This window comes from Myotis nattereri (assembly GCF_964212035.1).
Source record: "Myotis nattereri genome assembly, chromosome: X".
Lineage (NCBI taxonomy): Eukaryota > Metazoa > Chordata > Mammalia > Chiroptera > Vespertilionidae > Myotis > Myotis nattereri.
In genome coordinates, this window is record NC_138078.1 from 102,604,294 (window position 1) to 102,626,158 (window position 21,865).

Below are 21,865 nucleotides of genomic sequence, written 5' to 3' on the forward strand. Positions count from 1 at the left end.
GTAAGTTGATACTCTGAAGCTAGGCATTCAGTGCCCTAAAGATTCCCAACCCTTATTTCCAGCTTTTTTCCCCCTTTGCATATCAAATGTGTCAATTACAGTGAAACTTTCACAGCCACCACCCCCTGCCCAAGAGTTATTTCCTTCCTTTGCATCACCCAAGTAATTATGGTATTTATCACATTGTATTTGTTTTCCTGTCTGTTTTTCTCATTAGTCTGAAAGTTTCTTGAGGGCAGGGACAGTGTGCTAGTACTGCCTAAGTAAGGTACAAATAGTAGGAGGTTGAGGACTCTCAGCAGGTGAACAAATTGTTCTTAAGCATATAACTTTTCTTCCAAAAAGTTTTAAGAAAATCCTTTTATCCTGATTAGTTAAATCATTACTAAATACAGACTACTAAATATTTGACTTTTGTAAATCTTGTTTCACATTGTAGAGCAAAATTCAGGCAACATTCTGATGATGGTAAAATAAGAATAGACACATCCCTTATGTAAGACAGAGGTTCTGGAACAAACATTCAGAAAGGTTCTGGAGCAGTTATTTAAACAAATTTCATTACATAGCTTTAAGTAGCATTTTTACTGAAATACCAGGTATACCAGTTAATAATGCGGATTTTGTAATCAAAGAAAACACGATAATTTCAAGAGAAACATCAGAAGTGCTTTATTCAAAGTAATGTCCATCGCTAGCTACACATTTTCCCCATCTTTCAGGTAATTTGTGGATACCGTTCCAATAGAACTTTTCTTGTTCTGAGGCAAACCATTCAGAGACCCAATTTTCCACTTCTTCGTATGTTTAGAAGTGCTTCTTAGAAAGTGCGTGTGCCATCAATTGGAACAAGTGGTAATCTGAAGGAGCAAGGTCTGGTGAATACAGCGGGTGGGTTAATACTTCCCAGGCAAGATCTTTTAACGTGCCTTTTAACTGGTTTTAAAGCGTGCGATGGTGCGTTATCATGAAGCAAAATTACTTTGCTGTGTCTTCTGGCACATTCTGGTCGTTTTACTATCAAAGCCTGGTTCAAATTGATTATTTGTTGTTGGTAGCGATCAGTATTAATGGTTTCACCTGGTTTTAGAAGCTCATAATACACCACACCTTCCTGATCCCACCAAACGCAGAGCACTGTCTTTTTTCCAAAGCGATTTGGCCTTGCAGTCGATGTTGATGGTTGACCTGGATCAACCCATGATTTTGTGCATTTGGGATTCTTAAAATAAATCCACTTTTCATCACTAGTCACAGTTCGATGCAAAAAAAGACTTTCTTTCGTGCCTTTGAAGCAACATTTTACTTAGGACTTTTCGGTTTTCCATTTGTCTTTTGTTCAATTAATGTGGCACCCATTTTCCTTTAAAATCTTTCCCATTGCTTGTAAACGATTGGAAATTGTTTGCTGAGCAACATTTAATCTTTCTGCAAGTTTTTGAGTTTGACACGCATCTTCATCCAACAATGCATGTAATTGTTGGTCTTCAAACTTTTTCAGTTGACCTGGACATTCTTTGCCTTTCACATTGAAATCATCACTTTTAAAGCGTTTAAACCAGCGTTCTCAAGTATCTTGAGATGGAGAATGTTCACTATAAGCTTCCCAAAGTATACGATAACTTTCAGCAGCACTTTTCTTCAAAATAATGAATTAAAACTTCCCACAAATGCTCTTTTTTTGGGCATGAAATTCAACATTTTTAAGCATAAGAATATCTATGATGTTAACACCTTCAGAAAATTTGACATATGAAGTTTTGAGGCTTGCTGTCAATACAACAAAATAGCATACATATCAAATCGCATATAAACATATGCGTAACTCCATCTATTGAAAAAAATTCGCATTATTAACTGGTACAGCTGGTAATCTGAGTAGTAAGCGTGCATGGCGTTTGAATTATTTGAAAAATCTACCAATCAAAGGAATCAGCTAAGAAGAAATAACGCATTCTGTAGCCATCTTATACCTTAATTCATTAAGGAAGTCTGTTTAGCAGTATTGCTCCTATATAGTATATTTATATATTGTTCTTCAGTATAGTGGATAACATTTTGAATAAATTGAAGTCTCTTCTCCTGTAGTCTTGTGTTTATATTCACTTGTTCAATTTATAAAAGTTCCTATCTTTTCAAATTGTAAATTAGTATTTGTTTGATATATTAATCAGAATGTGATTGAGGCTCACAGTGTATCCTTAATAGTGATTTCAATCTTGGCATTTTTAGAGAGAGGAAGGGAGACACACACACACACACACACACACACACATTGATTTGCTCCACTTATTTATGCATTCACTGGTTGCCTCTTGCATGTGCCCTTACCGGGGATTGAACTGGCTAACCTTGGCCAGTCCGCACTGGTTTTTATAGCCTGTAGTACTTACTGCCCCTAGGGACTTCTTTCCCCAGCTCTGGGACCCCTTGCTGTTCCAGGCAGCCTCCACAGAGACAATCTCCCTCCTGACTGAAAAAACGGCACACCTGGGTTCTGGACCAGCCTGTTCTGTGCCTCCGTGTGCTACCAGTCTCAGTGTGTTTTCTTGAGTTCCAAAGGATCTCTTGCTTCCATGCCTTCTTTACTTCTCTAGTTGGCCTTCCATTCAGCCAGCTTTCCAGTGGTTCTGGATGATGGTGGTTCTGTATTTTAGTTGTAATTTTGATGTGATTGTGGGAGGCAGCCAGTACAGGTGTTTGCCTACACCACCGTCTTCCTTTTCCTCTAAAAGTCACTTTTTAAAACAAAAAAACATTCATTTAGTTTATCAGTTTTCTGATTCATTACTTAATTTCAAGTATCTCATGGTTGTAGGATGTTGTAACATTCACTTAATGGTTTTGTATGTTTTCCTCTTCTTTAGATTCTACTATGCTATTCAAGTAATGGCCATTATGATTCAGTGTACTCAAAACAATTTCAGTCAAGTGCAGCTGTTTGTCAAGGTATGTGAAAGCTTTATAAATATTTGGGTGTGATTTGTTGCCAGTCTTTAAATTGAGTAACCTTCCATAAATAGCTTTTTAAAAACCTTGTTGGTAACTATTGAATTTGTATACTGGGTTATGGCTGTTTCCACATTGTTACTTTAAAAAGCATTGTTTTGATAATTGGAATTTTGACCATTTTTTCTTTAGCTGTATTGTATGAAATTCTCTATAAAGATGTGTTTGTTGTGGATGAAGAAGCATTGAAGTCTGCAGTTGAATTGTTTCGAAGTAGTTCTAAGAAGAACAGAAACAATGCTGTCACTAATAGTGAGGATGTCCATGTTGCCTACAAGAGTTTAACTCCAGATAGGTAATAAAGGGAAAGGGAATATCAACTGCAAGATCATCTTCTCTCTCTGTGTCATCATTGGGAAGTGGAAGAGACCTGGAAAGCTTTTATGACTGACTTAGACCACACACACACACACTCACTCTCTCTCTCTCTCTCTCTCTCTCTCTCTCTCTCTCTCTCTCTCTCTCTTTCTCTCCTCCCCCCCCCATCTATGTGTAGGAATATAAATTTTTTAATTGAGAAGATAATTTTTGCCAAAAAGATGTGTTGTATTGTTAGATGCTCAGGCTTTGGAGGTTCGGTCAAAGTCAGAATCAGATTGTTGTTTTTTATTGTTGGAAAAGACTTTAGAGCTGTCTAGTCCTGTGACTCTTAAACTTCAGTTATATATGAATTATTTAGGGTGCTTGTTAGAAAGGCAGATTCTTGGTTCTACCCTCACAAAATTTCATGTCAGAGTAAAGCCAGGAATCTGCTTTTTTAACAAATATACTCAAGTATTCTGATATATATAGGCCATGGACCACACTTTGAGAAAAATACAAACTAATTCTAAACTAGCACCATAATTTTTTAGATGCTAATTCAGGTTCAGAGTGGTTACTTGGCACACACAACCAGCTAGTAGCAAAGATTCTACCTCAAGCTAAGGGAAGTTTTAAGAGCTGAGTGTCTTAAAACTTGTCTTTAAGACAGGTGTCACCTTGTTTTTTTGCCTTATAGTTCTATTTCTTTGATATTTAATGCTCTGAATTTTATTTTTTGGTGATATTTGAGAATGCAAAGGGCAACAACTATATACCAAGGTAAAAGTTGCTTCAATCTTTACTGTTTATTTTTTAAAGGACTGAGGCTTAAGGAAACTATAGCATAAGGAAGGCAGGGTGCATTTATTATCTATTGCTATGTAACAATATTACCATAAATTTGGCAGCTTAAAGCAACACACTTATCTCACAATGTTATATGGGTTAGGATTCTGGGCATAGCTTAGCTGGGTCTCTTACTTAGAATCTCAAAAGACTGCAGTTATGGTGTTGGTAGGGATTGAGTTCTTTTTTGGAGCTTTGACTAAGGAAAGGTCCACCTCCCCACTCACATGGAGTAGTATTCAGTTGGTAGTATTCAGTTCCTTGTAGCCATAGGACTGAAAACAGTTGTTTTCTGTCCATCAGCCAAAGGTAATACTCAGCTCCTTGCCACATGGGGTTGGTGAACATGGCTGCTTGTTTACTTAAGCAAGAGAGAGAAACTTGCAAGACAAGCACTACAGTCTTACACAATGTAACCATATACTGTTTATTGGTTAGAAGCAAACTTAGGACACGTGAACAGTGGGAGGATGGGGATTGTAGGGACCATCTTTTTTTAAAAAAAATATTTTATTGATTTTTTACAGAGAGGAAGGGAGAGGGATAGAGAGTTAGAAACATCGATGAGAGAGAAACATCGATCAGCTGCCTCCTGCACACTCCCTACTGGGGATGTGCCCACAACCAAGGTACATGCCCTTGACCGGAATCGAACCTGGGACCCTTCAGTCCGCAGGCCCACGCTCTATCCACTGAGCCAAACCAGTTAGGGCTGTTGGGACCATCTTAAGAATGTGTCCCCACAGGAGTTATGAAATATAGGAGGTAATCTGCTAAGCATATTTTAGCACATATTTATACAAAGGAAGCAGCATAAATGTAAATGTTGAGTGAAAAAATATTTGCCTCATTTTTAGAACTGAGCTACTTTAGTACCACTAGGTGGTAGAATAGTCAGTCTTTAGATTTAAGATTTTCTTAGCTGCTACATTTATATAAAGCTCTTTGTTCTAAATCTTTTCAATTAGGACTGAAGAATTGGGTGCTTGCTGCAATGTTGAAAATATACCAGAGGGGTACAATAAAGGAACAGAAGAAGCAAAGGTTTGAGATTTTTCTAGAGCAAAGACTTTATAATCTTGGTTTGCAGCATTATAACTTAAACTAGTTGAAATCACATGATCCGTTCTAGTACTATGAGGATGGGGCGGAGTTGATATTTCCCTCTGTGGAAGTCTTAATTTGAAAATGTAAAATGTGTGTTTAATATTCTCTGAATTTTTATTATGGAATTGTACATTTTTTTTCAAAGCAAACTGAACACTTGAGAAATGTCAGAAGCTGTTGTTTTCAAGATAAAGTAGTATTATAGACTCAATGGATAGTTTGTAATCAATTTTATAACACTGAGGTTTCTTTTTGTCATTAAAGAATATAATGCTTATCCCCATCTACTCAAAGAAAATAGGTAATAATCCTGGTTCATGAAACAGGAGACATTTGTATAGGTTTAAAATTAAGCAGATGTTACATTTGAGGCTAGCTAAATAGGACAAATACTGTTACAACAATCTCTGTATGCCCCGAGTGCTGGTAATTTGAGAACAGTATTGAATATGGTGAAATTCTAGGAAAGCAGAAGGAAAAGGTAATTTCTTTGGAAATTATCACAGATTTTAACCAAAATGAAATAAACTTTTCAGATTTTTCCAGTTGATTTTAGGGCTCAGAAGCACTTGCATCTGTGTGCATACCAAGGGAAAACTTGTTAAGTAGCTCTGACTGAGTCTTTAATCCTGGTCAGTGTTGCATTGATTTATATATGATGTATCCTGAATTGTTGGCTGCTTGAGACAATATTTCCCTTCTGCCATCCAGAACCTTTTAGATTATTTGCATATTGCTTCTTTAGTCTTCTGATTTTTAAATACACAGTAAAATTTATTGTGGAATTTATTTCTTGTTTTAATAAAGAAGGAAAGGAAGTCATACGTACATAGCTTTAAAAAAAAGGGAAGAAAAGAACCTTAATTCTTCTTCATAGAAGACTTAAGCTAAAGATGGGAGTTTGTAGCATGATTATTTTTGTTTTAGTCTCCAGAAAATCCATCCAAGGTGCACTTCCCCTATAAGGTGCTCAAAGCTCTGGATCCAGAAATCTATCGTAATGTAGAATTTGATGTTTGGTTGGACAGCAGAAAAGGTAATGAAATATTAACAGGATACTTTTGAATCCTGACAGATCTAGGAAATTAATTTTGTAAATTGTTTTTAATAAGAGACATTTTCAATGTACTGTTATGAAAAACAGGCATGTACTTACTTTTTGCCTTACTCAAAACATGGTTTAAATCCAAAGGAGGAACAAATGGTTTTAGAAGTGGGATCTTTTAGAGTCTGATATTTATCTGGTATTTCAGCTTTGCAAAGACTGTGTGGAGGTAGCCTTTAGGTAACTAAGAGTACCAGAAACTTGTAGTAACTAGAAATAAACATATCTTACATTTAAAGGGTTAAAATTCCCCTTATTAATAAATGAGGTCGGGTGTTGGCAAACTATGGCCTGTAGACAAAATCTGACTTGCCATCTGTTTTTGTATGGTCTGTGAATTAAGAATGGTCTTTAAATTTTTGAATGACGGAAAAAAATGAAAACAGTATATTATGTGAAATTCAAATTTCAGTGTCCATAAGTAAAGTTTTTTGACAGAGTTGTGTAGTTTGCCAACCCTCAAAACAGGTAATTGTTTACCTCCCCCCACTTTCTTAGATAATTAAGTTGGTCAAAGTAGGCCTTAAAGTTCTGCCTTAGAGGTAGCCTTTAATGTCTCATATTCCTTGAACCACGTGAACCAGCGTATAGTTAGCAATATAGAATGAGGTTATGACCTACTAGAACACAATACGTTGTTAAAAATAATAGGTTACTTTGAAGAAGCTTTGTATTTCTTTTTTTGATTGAGATGTGTTACTTTCAAATTTTATCTTATTGGTGTTTGACGAACTCTAAAATTGCAACTCTAATTTCCACTTAAAGTGAAACCTTGGTTCTTGAACTTATTTCATTCCAGAAGGCTGTTTGAGAAGTGATTTATTCAAAAACTGAATTATTTTTCCCCTTAGAAATAATGAACTAGTAATGAATTCATTCCAGATCCCTAAATGATTCCCTATTTTAACCTTTCTTATATATAGTACATGTCACTGTTTAATCTATAAATACTTCTTTTCTTAAATGTATCGAACCACCCCCTACTAGCCTTATTCTAATCCCTTTTAGCACTGGGTCCAGGGGTATCTTTCAGGTCAGCATGCAGTACCTTTGCTTGTTCATATATCACTGCCTCTGAAATGATTGTCACTGGCTAACTGCTTTTTGTTAATCCAAATCAACAGCAGTTTTCCCATCTCTTCAGTTGCCTGTGGTCATTGTTTCTTTCACAACCCCAGCAACTGTTAACTCTCTTGATGACCTCTTTATATTTTAAAATTGTGCTAATCCATTGATGCCAACAACAAAAGCATTCTCTCCTTTGTTGCCTGAGAGACACTTTTTGTCATGCTGACGTATCAGCTTGAAAGGGTTGTCAGTTCCAAAACTAGTTTGGTTCCACAAGTTAGACATTTTTTCTGTGAACAACTTGGTTAAGAACCAAATTGTTCCACCTGGGAGGTTCGAGAAATGTATATTTATGTTTTGTAGCACAAAACTGTATTTGCAAGTCTCCTTAAACTAACTACAGAAATAACCTATCAAGAGTGATAGAATAACCCTTTAGGACAGCAACCTGTGAGTTGCGACCCCTTTGGGGGTCGAACAACCCTTTCACAGGGGTCGCCTAAGACCATCGGAAAACACATATATAATTACATATTGTTTTTGTGATTAATCACTATGCTTTAATTATGTTCAATTTGTAACAATGAAATTGGGGGTCACCACAACATGAGGAACTGTATTAAAGGGTTGCGGCATTAGGAAGGTTGAGAACCACTGCTTTAGGACTACCCCTCACCCCATTTTAGCTTATAATGGTAGCATTGTAAAGACACCTTGGTAAAAGTGCATTAGAAAATTAAATGATGTAAAATAGGAAAGGAAACAGTTTGAGTTTGATCCTTTCTTTTAACAGAACTTCAAAAAGCTGATTACATGGAGTATGCTGGGAAACATTACTATTTGGGAGACAAATGTCAGGTTAGTTTCTTTGAAGAATCAATAATTTATTTTTTCAAGATTGTGGTTTTAGTCATTAATATGAGTTCAACAAAACTAATTTGCAAAATTCTAGAAAATTTTTTAAATGTGTTAAATTTTAATTACAAACTTGTGATTAAAGGTAAGACTCTTTCAGCATGTGCTACCTCCATTGAACTAGACTGGCAGTGCTGATTATCAGCTGCTTTAATAAGTAGATACTGAACTCCATTTGGGGAAAAGTGGTATTTTTGTTTGGCAGAAGCCAGATCTGCCAGTAGACTTGAGAGTAAATGTATTCTGTCTCTTCTCCTCTTTCAGGTTCGCTTGGAATCAGATGGAAGATATTATAATGCTCATATTCAGGAAGTTGGAAATGAGAACAATTCAGTAACAGTCTTCATTGAAGAATTGGCAGAAAAGTAAGAATATAATAACGCGTTGAATTACTGAAATCTTTGGCTGCTCATGCCTTTTTTTGTAATATTAAATTGAGAATTACCAGGATATTAGTAAGAGAACCAAAGTCATATATGGAGCTAGTCTAAGATGACTTACCTTGAATTGTGAAAGTGTATACTAAAGTATGAAACCTCAGTACAGTCATGTGCTACATAATGACATTTCAGTCTATGACAGTGATTTCTTAAGATTATAATGGAGTTGAATTTTCCATAAGAAATGGAAGGACATACTAGTATAGTTCAGGAGGATTTTTTTTTTCCTCTGATGGAAGCAATATCTGTGCAGCCTGGCAGTAGATTCCCTCTCACAGCACCTCCGTTGTGAGTGCACGGGTCACATCCCCATCAGTCAACCACTGAGCTGTTTCAGCACAGAGCAGCCTGTTCCTGCAGCACTACATACTCAAAGGGCACTGCAGTCAGTCCTCCCCGATGTAGCCCATGGTCTTCAGAGTTCATTGCTTTAAATTTTTTGTTGAGGACATAAGATTCTGTACAAGGACACAATTCCACAGGAGCAACTTTAACAGGTATTAAGTGCCACTGATACGTAAATAAAAGCTTTCTGTGACAGTATGGAGCCAGCCTGTCTCTATACTTTGGGAATGTTCAGGTTGTCATATGTAAAACTTAGAAAAGTACGGGTGCGCACGTACAGTGTGATTGAAACTTCGTGGCCCATGCACAGAGTCGGTATTTTATGAAAGAGCCACACTCAAGGGGCCAAAGAGCCGCATGTGGCTCGTGAGCCGCAGTTTGCCGAGCCACAGTTTGCCGACCACTGTCCTAGGCCTTCACATTCACTCACCACTCACTCACTCACCCAGAGCAGCTTCTAGTCCTTCAAGCTCCATTCATCATAAGTGCCCTATACAGATGTATCATTTTTAACTTTTGCACCATATTATTAACCTATTTTTCCTATGTTTAGATATACAAATACCATCGTGTTATAATTGCCTACAGCATTCAGTATAGTAACATGCTGCATAGACTTATAGCCTAGGTGTATAGTAGGCTAGACCATCTAGGTTTGTGTTAAGTGCACTCTATGATGTCCATACAATGATGGAATTGCCTAACGATGTATTTCTCAGCATGTATGTCCTTTGTTAAGCAACACATGACTGTATACCTATGTATAAAAGTTTATAAATCCTAGTCACTAGCCAACTTACTATAAATATTAAGTACAACAGAATGCTATTAAAAACTGTTCATACTAATGGGAAAGCTGGTTTTCCAATATCACGGCAACTCAGCTAGCTAGTCCAGTCATTCTCAAACTTTTAACATGCTCCAGAATTGTCTGGAGAGTATAACACAGATTGATGAGCTCCATCCCCAAAGTTTTTGATTTAGTAAGTCTGTGGTGGGGCCCAAAGATTTGAACTTCTAACAAGTTTCTGGATGATATTGATGCTATTGGTCTACTTTGAGAACCATTAAACTAGTCTATACTGCCGTAATTATAAAAAAAAAAATCTCAGCAGCTTAAAACAATAAGGTCACTTCTTGCCCATTTTGCATCTTTATAGTGGGACAGCAAAGGGGACCCTGGCCAAGAAGGCTCTATTACAGGCAGAGAAAAAATTATACCATGACAAACCATGTGCTGGCTCTTAAAGCATCAGTTACATAATGTAGCTGAGTCTGAAGTCAGTGGGGTAGGAAAATATAATCCTCCTCTAAGGAGAGGCAACAAATATTTCTACACTAGTTTACCACAGTCATTCCTCTGGAAGGTGAAGCAGAAAGGGTGGTTATGTGTATCAAATGAGAATTAAGTCTGCTGCAATAGCTTCATGTTGGTATCTTTAACTTTAAGGCATGTTGTTCCACTGGCTAACTTAAAACCAGTTACTCAAATGACACCTGTTCCTGCTTGGAGTGCTATGCCTAGTCGGAAAGGAAGAGGTTACCAAAAAATTTCCGGGGGCTATTTCCCAGAAATGGGTTTGTATACTGAAGGTTTTTATTATTTTCTCCATCTCTCCCCCTACATTGTAATTTTTTCAAGGTATAAATAAGTCTTATTCTAGGGTAGAGTTTCTCAACTTTGTCACTACTGATATTTTGGGATGGATAATACTTTATGGTGAGCTGTCCTGTGCACTGTAGGATGCTTAGTAGCATCCTTAGACTCTATCCACTACATGCCATAGCACTCTTCCCCCAGTTTAACAACCCAAAATGTCTCCAGACATTGCCACATGTTCCCCAAGTGGGAAGAGGGGCAAGATTGTCCCTGGCGGAGAAATACTATTCCAAAGTACTTTGTGTAAACTTAAGTTAGAGTAGATTTTAGATTCTAAAATTTGAAGGGAAAAGATTTTTCAGAGAATTAGGAAAACACTAAATGGAAGCAGCTGGAGATATTAATAGGCATTAACTCTATGTTTTGATGATCAAAGCTGCCTATCCTAAAGATAGTGCTGAGGTGTCCATTGATACAGAAATACCTACTGGTTTTGCCCTTCCAAATGGAGTATCTAGTACATCCTTAAAAAATACAAAAATTCCCTCTTTGTATTTTTTGTTTGCTTGTTCCTAAGAAAACATTTGAAAGTTTTAGTTATTTGTGGGTGTGGTGGGGAGACACAGGATATTTTGCTTTGGTTATGAAGCTTATTTGCTACTTCTTTGTTTGCCTGAAAGTTATGTCGGAGATGGACATGAAGCAACACAAGAAGATGATCAGAAAAGTTAGAGGGAAAGAGATGTATATGTCTATGGCCTACAGCAGGGGAGAACCCCTGCCCCCACCCAGGCTTCAGAATAGTATGCATTATGGGCATGACCCTCCAATGCACTACGCACAGACAGCTGGCAATTTTATGCCTAATGAACATTTTTATCCTCAACATTCATCTCAGAGACAAGGTCGGGGATATGGGATGCCCAGGTAAGGTTTAACCAACTTTCAAGATAATGTACATCTCTGTTTAGATATTGGAAATAATTCCTGGACATAATTACAGTAGAATTTAGAAATATCTAAAGAGTTCAGATTTCTTACAATTTCTGCCTACAGAGAGCATAGAAGATGAAACTTGCATATACTTAAATTCCTGTAAATGAATTCATTGGAAGATTCATATTCTCACAGTTTAGGGAAATATGGAACAGTTGAAGAGATGCTAGAAGATAGAATGCTATCAAGATATGAATGTCATGTATATGGCCCTATATCCATTAATAATGATTAGGCCTAATGCCAGTAGTAAGGGGAGCAAAGCTTTTTTTTGTGGATGTTTTTATAAAGATGTGTTAATTCTATTTAACTACAAAGACTGACCACTCAGACACTAGTGAATAAAGAATTCTGTTTTCCTTTCTCCTTATGCTTAGGGATTCATCTCGCTTTATAAACAGGCCTAACATGGTGGACCCTAAAGTTGGTTTTTACCCTGGCCCAGGGAAAAAGTGCTGCCAGAGCTATGATAACTTCTCCTACAGAGCTCGGTAAGTAAATTTTAAGTGTCAAAAGTCAGAGAAAATGGGTAAGTCTGTCTTCATTGCTGAGCAACAAATGTATGGAGTAAATTGTTTGTGTCAACATTGAGATGTTTGAACTGTTATTTAGAAATTAGAAACAAGTTACTACCATATTTTATCATTTTTCCCCTTTCATTCTCTGAACCACTTAAGTTCCTTTAGACGTAGTCACCGCCAGATGCATTGCGTGAATAAGGAGTGCCAGTATAGCTTTGCCCCAGAAAATGGACAGATGCCCAGGGGTTTGGAAGAAACCATTACTTTTTATGAAATTGAAGAAGGGAATGAGACTGCTTATCCAACTTTACCTGTAAGTAATTTAAAAATTTACTCAAAAAGCTATTTACTTTTCTCTTTTTTTTAAATAAAGGCATGTAGATAAATTTTAGCTTTTTTGTATAAATATAGCAAATACAGCCCTTCTTGGAAAACAAGACTTCATTTTAGCACTTTTAAGGAGAACTTTTGTTTTTGTCTTAGAGAAGCAGGTAGAGGTGGACAAATAATCTTGCCTATATAGGATGGGCTAATATTTTCTGTTTTGTTGATCATTATTGCTCACACTTAATTCTAAAGCACATTAGAATTAAGAGGGAGAACTGCATGTATGTGTGTGTGTGTGTGTGTGTCTCTTTGGTACAGAATCATGGAAGGCCCTCTACAATGATTCCTCCTACTCCAACATACTGTGTTGCAAGGCGCGGACATAGCTCAGGCAAACACACTTTGAGTTCAGAGGAGGGCAATGGCCAGTGTGATAATGGTGAGTCAATTACACTTAAATGTGTTTTTTAAAGATGATTCTTGTGGCATTAGAATATCAAGGCTATGAAGTAGACCTAAAGTGATTGTTTGGGGATCTCACTCTGTTCTGGTAGCTTGTTTTGAAAGAAGTATTAGTTTTTGTCTCAGAGTTTGCTAGGTTTTTAAAGATATCTTAGTATTTCTCAGAAGGATAGGCTTCTATTTCTGTAGGCTCTACATTGTTATAACTTATTTTCAGCTCTTTGCATAGGTTTATACAGTAAAACCTCAATATAATGGACTAATTCGGTTGAGGAGGTGTCTGTTAAAGCTGAAAGTCTGTTATATAATAAAGTAGATTTTCCGAATGCATATGTTAAAAAATTAACAAATTAGTGTACCTGTTTTTACTTATGTAGACACATTTGCGTAATTAAAATTATGTATGAAAAGTTTAATTTTACAGAAAAGTTTTCTATATGCATTACTGTAATTTTAAATTTATATTGAATAGGTCTAGTAAGTGCGTGCATTCACCAGTCACTGTGAGTAAACAAATGCACATTGGCACATCTGCTGTACACTTTAAAATTGCTGCAGAAAGTCTCTCCATGTGACAATGAAACCAATTACTGCACATGATATGGTGTGATTATGTGCTAATCATTCACTGAACATTGTTTATGAGTGGTGACTCTTGGATTCAAATATATAGACTACTAGAGGCCTGGTGCATAAAATTCATGCACTGGGTGGGGTGGGGGAGGCACTCCCTCAGCCCAGCCTGCACCCTCTCCAATCTGGGACCCCTCAGGGGATTGGGCCTAAACCGGCAGTTGAACATCCCTCTTACAATCCAGGACTCCCAAGTGCTCGCCTGTCTGCCTGCCTGATTGCCCCTAACCGCTTCTGCCTGCCAGCCTGATCATTCCCTAACCCAGTGATGGCGAACCTATGACATGCGTGTCAGAGGTGACACATGAACTCATTTTTTTGGTTGATTTTTGTTAAATGGCATTTAAATATATAAAATAAATATCAAAAATATAAATCTTAGTTTTACAATGGTTGCAAATATCAAAAACTTTCTATATGTGACACAGCACCAGAGTTAAGCTAGGATTTTTCAAAATGCTGACACGCCGAGCTCAAAAAGGTCGCCATCTCTGCCCTAACCACTCTCCTGCCAGCGTGATCGACACCTAACTGTTCCCCTGCCGGCCTGATTGCCCCCAACTTCCCTCCCCTGCAGGCCTGGTCGCCCCCAACTGCCCTCCCCTGCAAGCCTGGTCCCCCCCAGCTGCCTTCCCTTGAAGGCCTGATCGCCCCCAACTGCCCTCCCCTGCAGGCCTGATCGCCCCCAACTGCCCTCCCCTGTGGCCTGATCGCCCCCAACTGCTCTCCCCTGCATGCCTGATCGCCCCCAACTGCCCTCCCCTGCCAGCCATCTTGTGGTGGCCATCTTGTGACCACATGGGGATGGCCATCTTTGACCACATGGGGGTGGCCAACTTGTGTGAAGATGTGACGGTCAATTTGCATATCATGTCTTTATTATGCCATCTAATAAAGAGGGAATATGCTAATTGACTGCCATGCCTTCAAACATGGCGACACCCACAGCCAATAAGGAGGGAATATGTTAATTGACTGCCATACCCTCAAAGATGGCAGCGCCCGGTCCCCTCAGCCTCATCGGGGTGGTAGGTGTGCGGCAAGGCTGGTCCCGCGCCTTGTGCCTGCCTCCGGAGTCCCCCAGTCCCTTCAGCCCCCCAGCCGCCCAGGGCCGGCCAGAGGCGCAGGCAAGCCTCAGATAACGGCTGCCCAGCCGCCCAGGGCTACCTGAGGCTCAGGTAACCAGGGCCAGCTGAGGCTTGCGCTGCCGGCAGTGGCAGCAGCAGAGGTGTGATGGGGGCATCGCCTTCCCCTGATCTCCATGTCGCCTCCTGACACCTGAGGGCTCCCGGACTGTGAGAGCGGCAGGCTTGGCTGAGAGACCCCCCTCCAGTGTATGAATCTTCATGCACTGGGCCTCTAGTATTGGATAGTTGTAGATATGTAATATTTATCTATGTTGGCGAAATTATGACTGTTTTTTCCAACATTTGGCCTATTCACTAAAATTTGTTAAAAATAACAATGAATTAATAACAAAAAAATAACTCAATTTAATTATAAGCAAATCTTGTATAAAATAATTTTAAAAATAACAGGGTGTTTATTTTCACATGTGACATATGGGTTGGAAATTTTGTCTGTTAAATCCGAAGTCCATTAAATCAAGGTCCACAAAATTGAGGGTTTACTGTAGTGAGTTTGAATTTGGGAGATTTCCCTGTGGAAAAGGAAAACATCTATTCCTTATTAATAAGGTATTATTCATGTTGTCCTCATGATTTGTAATAACTACTTTGGGCTTTTCATGAGACTGGCTATTAGTTTACAAGACTGCTATGAAATAACTACATTGCCCAAAGAAGTCTACTTAATCTATAAATATTACTATTCATTGAATCCTATGGACAAAGTAATTATATTTATAATTTAATATAGTACTTAAACTGTATCCCTCTGAGGAATGTGGTATTTGTATATTACATATAAGGAAATTGAGTTTTGAAGGGTAAATGACATGGCCAAAGACATACCTGGTAAGTGGCAAATATTTAATTTTTTTCTAACAGCTTTATTTAGATGTAATTTACATACCATACAGTTCATCTATTTAAGTGCACAACTCAGTGGTTTTTAGTATAGTCATAGAGTTATATAACCATCACCACAGCCAATTTTAGAACATTTTTATCACCCCCAAAAGAAATTCTGTATCCATTAACAGCCACTTTCCATTTCCCTTCCCCCTCCCCTAACCCTATGGAACCACCAGTCTGTCTTCTGTCGTAATAGATTTGCCTATTCTGGACATTTCATATAAATGTCCAGATGTTATATGTGGTCCTTTGTGACTGGCAGAGATCAGTTTTAAATTTGGGTTTTTATGACTTTAAAGTTTATATATGTGCCTATATGTGCTCTCAACAGTTGTTATAGTGCCTCTTACCATGCACAGGGTATGCTTATTTTTACTATAAAATCATATATGCTTACTTAAACAACTCTGGTGGAGTTGGGTATATTAAGGAGGTAAGAGGCAGTCTGAATGACTCAATTTACTAGTCAAGTTCCTTATTTCCCTGTGATATTTTTCTTTTACTTATGTAGAAGAAAATAGATATTTCTAGGAAAAAATCTCGCAGAGGGATAATCTGTGAATATTTTATATGTGCATGTGCACACATGTGAAGGATGTGTATGCTCTGCTCTTTCACTCAACATGACCCATGACCCTTTTGTCTTTTCCTTTAGCACGGTGGGCATCTTCAGATATATTGCTCACCTGTAGTGGCATATTCAGAGTAACCAAATCTTTGTTCTCACCTAAAATTCTGCTGTCTGGAGGGGTTAATGCATGTGTGTTTGATAAGTAACATGTTTAAGAATCAAATCCAGTTTTTACCTATGGATTTTATTTGGTGAAAAACTGTTTAATTGAAGATTGGCATTCTCTGTGTTTCATTGGTATAGCAGTCTTAAAGCAAAGTACATCAGTGTACTGAGCCATCCTCTGAGAACAGACTGATTTTAAATGTATTATTTACCTGACAGGCTAAAAAACATATGAGGCATGATATATCTCATTGATGTCCCCCTAAACAAATTATGGGTTATACTCAAATTATAGTCACCATTTACTATATATCAAGCATCATGCCATATTCTTTTCACTTCCCTAGGTACTATTATTCCTGCTTTATAGTGAAGAAAGTGAGGCACAAAGAGTGGTATTGTTAATCAAGATTCAAATCTAGCCCTAACCACGCTGGTAAACTTAATCACCATAGTCTACTGACTGATTGGAAAATTGGACACAGCTGTATTTTTCACCTCTTCCTGAACTTTAGAAACTAAGGGAATTTTCAGAGGAGAAATTCATATTGTTTACAGCCAATCTCTAGCTTCAGTATCTTTTCACTAGTACAAAAGCTCAAATCACTTGTTGCAGGATGTATATGTTTTAGTCTTGAACCTACATATCCACAAAACTTGAGAAGAATTCAAGTGCTGACCATCTGGCTGTGCTGAGCTAAAAAGCTCTACATAAACATACAAACATACTCTTCTGTCTTTTTTTCTAGGGGGATATCATGAAGAATATATTTATCCTTCAGGTCAGTGAGATCTAGATAGAATCTATGACATTTATTATTGTTCATAAAATTTCAAACTATGAAATAATGCTCACTTTTGACTTTACTTTGGCAATATCCTCTAGAACCAGACTATGAAACTTCAGATGTTTATAGCACAACTGAATCTACAGCAAACTTGGTAGGTACTCTGTGTACTAGGGCCCTATTCTAAGAACTATACATATAAGTGTATTTAAATCAGAACAATCCTATGAGGTAATCAGGGTATCATTTCCATTTTGTAGATGAAGAAATTGAGACCCAGAAATTGAGTAACTCATCCAAGATCACACCCCCTTTCTGAAATTAGTCTATTTAGAGATATTTCTAATATGCATTGATACATGAGGAAGTTCAAACGTTGGCAGTGATAATTTCTAGAGGAATTTACTACAATTTTTCTATCAGTAAGAATGGACCATAAATAATTTTGCTTTGGGTATGCTACATGTGCAGCAGGAGGGCCCTGCTCAGGGACTCAGGCTGATGGAAGCTCCATCCATGATTGCCAAGGCAGGAAACAAAAGCTAGTGAATGGTGCACTAGAGATGGCATGCGTCACTTCCTTTTCCATTTCTTTTTCATTGGCCATAACATGTCCTACTAAAGAATCTAATTTCTCTGTGCCTGGAAGTAAAAAAGTTGGAAATATTTTAACAACACTAAGTAGTGTAGCATGCAACTCAAACTCCCTCCCACAGGCAGAATACTTGCTTCCTCCTCATGGGAGACAACCTAAAAATTCCATCCAGTGTAATTAAACTCACTGCCCAAGGTTTCTGGGGAATCTCTGGTACTCTTTGTATTGGGTCCAGGTATGACTCTTCTTGATCTGGAAGCCTAAAGTCAAAGATACAAAGTTGTTTACCCCCACAAACCCAATTTGTAGTGGTGGAACAGGGACTAAAAAATTGGAGTAAAAATTCCCACTCAGAGGGGGGAAATGGGAGAAACACAGTTACTTGCCTGTAGCAATTCTGACATCATGATAGACAGACGTTGTGAGGGCCCCCAACCTGGGCATGGGGACTGTTCTCTGGGTGGGACTGGTTCATTGTTTTCTGGGGCTCTTGTTTTCTGGGACTCCCAAGTCCCTTCTGTCCTTGACCATATTTGAAGTAGGCATTGAAGAATAATCCTTGGCAGCCGAGCAACTTTCTTAGCCTGCTTTTTATTCGTAGAAAATTGGGGGTCCAAGGGTCATTTTATCTCAGTTGGATGGGTTTAGTTCTGCTCATGGTTTCTCTAGCTGTGTGATTAATTATGCTGCCTCTGTTTGATTTCTATTAGTTTCATGTGTTAATATTCCTCCTAACGTGCCAGGCCAGCACAGCCAAGGGTTCGGTGAGCCTGAGGGAGAGTGGGGAAGGATTTAGAAAAGACAGACAAAGAGAATAAGCTGGGTTTAGGTGGATCTCCTGTGCCTGGCTAAGGCCACAGAGAGAGATCCAGACGGCAAGCTGACCCTTTATTTTATAGCCAGAGGTAAACAAGGTAGTGGTCACCATAGTTAAAATGTTCTTGTGAGTTTCACTTGTTTTGGCAGCACTTGCTGCACTTCCCACAGCCCATTAGCTACCCAGATAGGATCTAGGGAGCATCATAAGGTCAAGCTTAATTATGCTAAGAGGGCTGTGCCCTCTAAGCTGGGACTTATTTGTGGCTTTGCCAACAGGTCAGTCCGAGGCTTAACTCTATAGCCCAGTGGTTCTCAACCTTCCTAATGCCGCAACCCTTTAATACAGTTCCTCATGTTGTGGTGACCCCCAACCATAAAATTATTTTTGTTGCTACTTCATAACTGTAATTTTGCTACTGTCATGAATTGTAATGTAAATATCTGATACGCAGGATGTATTTTCATTGTTACAAATTGAACAAAATTAAATCATAGTGATTAATCACAAAAACAATATGTAATTACATATGTGTTTTCTGATGGTCTTAGGCGACTCCTGTGAAAGGGTTGTTCAACCCCCAAAGAGGTCGCGACCCACAGGTTGAGAACCGTTGCTATAACCTCTCCCTACAGCTCACCCTTCTTTTATTTTTAAGCTACTATAATGAAAGTAAAACTTAAACATCAAGAACAAAACTCTGGCTATTAAAACAACAAAACAATGCCAATGCAAAACCCAAACTACAGACGTTAACATTTTAAAACTTGAACATCAAGAACAAAGCTCTGGCTATTAAAATAATAACAAAACAATACAGCAATGAGAGAGAAATCAAACTACAGACATTTTTAGCTACTAAATGAAAGTTTTTTTTGCTGATTTACTCAGAGTGCTGTGCAAGACTTTACAGAAGACTGGCAACTAACCAATGCTAGCATAGCCAGAAATGTGGTTGAGGGAGTAGTTTCCACTTCTTGCTTTTCTACCATCTTCTGGGCCTCAGTTGTTAACTTCTTCAGCTGACCCCATGTTGGCACCTCTATCCCTTGCATAGCCTTTGTCATCTTCCTTTTCTGTATTGCTGTCATCGGGGCAACTCTCAGTCTTTTGAACGAAGGGACAAGGAGCTTCTCTGGGTCCAATGTGGTGCTGCATGTAACTCTCTGGTACCCAAATTGGCTGCACTGCTCCTTCTGGAAAGATACAAAACACAACCTCTTCCCCACATCATTACTAGATCTGGTAAAACTCTTCTGGTTTGTGCATCCTTCCACCGGGCTAAGTTGGCAGAGGCTATTGTACAGGAGGCCCAATGCCTCTCGGACGCTGTACAACTCTCTGCATTGTAATTCAAAAAATTTAACCTGTAACATTCTTCTCCCCCTTTTTTTGTTTTTATAGTTGCATTTTAAGAGTATTAAAATGAGTTGCATTTTAAGAGTATAGTTGCATTTTAATAGCTTTCCGCTATTGCCTGAGTCTTGATCTATCACGCCAGGAAGAACCTGCCAATCCTGCGCTTCCTGGGGTGGCATGATAAAGGTTTACTGAGCCAGCTGGAAAGGCTGCAGTGGGGTTAAGAATAAGGACACCACTGTTTGGTGGGGTCGGGGCTGGCCCCGCTTGAAGTTTCCCTGCCTAGGGGGCATTAAATTATCATCAACATCAGTCTTAGGGTGGCATTCATTTACCCAATGCTTTCCTCTCCTGCATCTTGGACATAATCCAGGCTGCTTGTTTCCACTCCCTGGAGCCTGTTGACTTCCTTTTCTAGCATTGCAGTCTTTAGCAAAATGCCCTAGTTTGCCACAGTTAAAGCATCCCCCTTTCCTGCTGACCAGTGAACAACATCTTCTTTAATGTGGCAGCTAATATTGCTCCTTGAAAGTTGGCTGGTCCAATGTCAGCACAAACACAAATATAATACTTCCATAATAAGTAGTCTCCAGGTGAGAGACAAGCTTTTGCGACAACATTAAGCCTCTGGTAACCTTCCACTGTCCGTCTTAGTTCCCCTGCCACATTCATCCATTCCCTTTCAGGAGTGGGCTCTCGGGAGTCCCGAGTCAGGGACCACAGACTGAAAGTGGAGAGAGGAATTCTCTCTGGACCTTCAACTATATAACAATCTCTAAGTTGTTTTCCTACCTTCTCCCATGCCTCTACGTTTACTTTTCCTTCCTCAGTAAACCATGGGCAGGTTTTACTTACAAAATCCAACAAATTGAAAAGCTATTGATAACTCACAGAACAGCTCCATGCTTGGACCATAGCCTTAAGCATGGATACGTATAAATTCTTTTCCTGCGATCCTGAATTTCCCATATTTTACACCTAGTTATCACTAAACTTCGCTCCTTACCTTCCTCTTTGCTTTCTGCACATGCTTCACTGGAGCATCCTTTCACCTGACAACTGCAGTTTCCCTGAACTCAGGCCCCACGTTAGGTGCCACATGTGCCGGGTCAGCACAGTCAAGGGTTGGGTGAGCCTGAGGGCGGGTGGGGAAGGATTTAGAAAAGACAGACAACGAGAATAAGCTGGGTCTAGGTCAGCTGTGGGCAAACTACGGCCCGTTCAGTTGTTCTATCCGGCCTGCGGAGCCGAAAGAGCGGAGGGTTCGCTTGCTCTCCCCTCCGCTCCTTCACCAGCAGCAGTGTTAACATGTATTAGTTCACACACACACTCCATCCATGCTTTTGTTCCGGCCCTCCGGTCCAATTTAAGAACCCATTGTGGCCCTCGAGTCAAAAAGTTTGCCCACCCCTGGTCTAGGTGGATCTACTGTGCCTGGCTAAGGCCACAGAGAGAGATCCAGACGGCAAGCTGAGCCTTTATTTTATAGCCAGAGGTAAACAAGGTAGTGGTCACCATAGTTACAATGTTCTTGTGAGTTTCACTTGTTTTGGCAGCACTTGCTGCACTTCCCACAGCTCATTAGCTACCCAGATAAGATTTAGGGAGCATCATAAGGTCAAGCTTAATTATGCTAAGAGGGCTGTGCCCTCTAAGCTGGGACTTATTTGTGGCTTTGCCAACAGGTCTGTCCGAAGCTTAGCCTTATAGATGCTCCCTACACTAACAGTTCTTTTTAATAATAGATACACTACTTAGATTTGCTATAGTGCTTTGCTTTCTTTCTTTCTTTTTTTTAGTGCTTTGCTTTCTTACCTGGTTTCTCTCTACTTGAGTATCATGAGCTTATCAGGCGTT

General features: G+C 38.9%; 1 protein-coding gene across 1 annotated transcript in view; it reads left to right on the forward strand.

Annotated features, from left to right (window-relative positions):
• Window positions 1-21,865, forward strand: part of ALG13 (ALG13 UDP-N-acetylglucosaminyltransferase subunit) — an 80,228-nt gene that overhangs the window by 26,424 nt on the left and 31,939 nt on the right. The window contains 13 exon segments of the mRNA XM_081115375.1: window positions 2,868-2,949; window positions 3,142-3,304; window positions 5,127-5,202; window positions 6,193-6,301; window positions 8,232-8,296; window positions 8,618-8,718; window positions 10,589-10,716; window positions 11,419-11,665; window positions 12,112-12,225; window positions 12,412-12,568; window positions 12,901-13,021; window positions 17,199-17,231; window positions 17,336-17,391. Of these exon segments, the coding sequence (XP_080971501.1) occupies window positions 2,868-2,949; window positions 3,142-3,304; window positions 5,127-5,202; window positions 6,193-6,301; window positions 8,232-8,296; window positions 8,618-8,718; window positions 10,589-10,716; window positions 11,419-11,665; window positions 12,112-12,225; window positions 12,412-12,568; window positions 12,901-13,021; window positions 17,199-17,231; window positions 17,336-17,391 (1,452 nt within the window).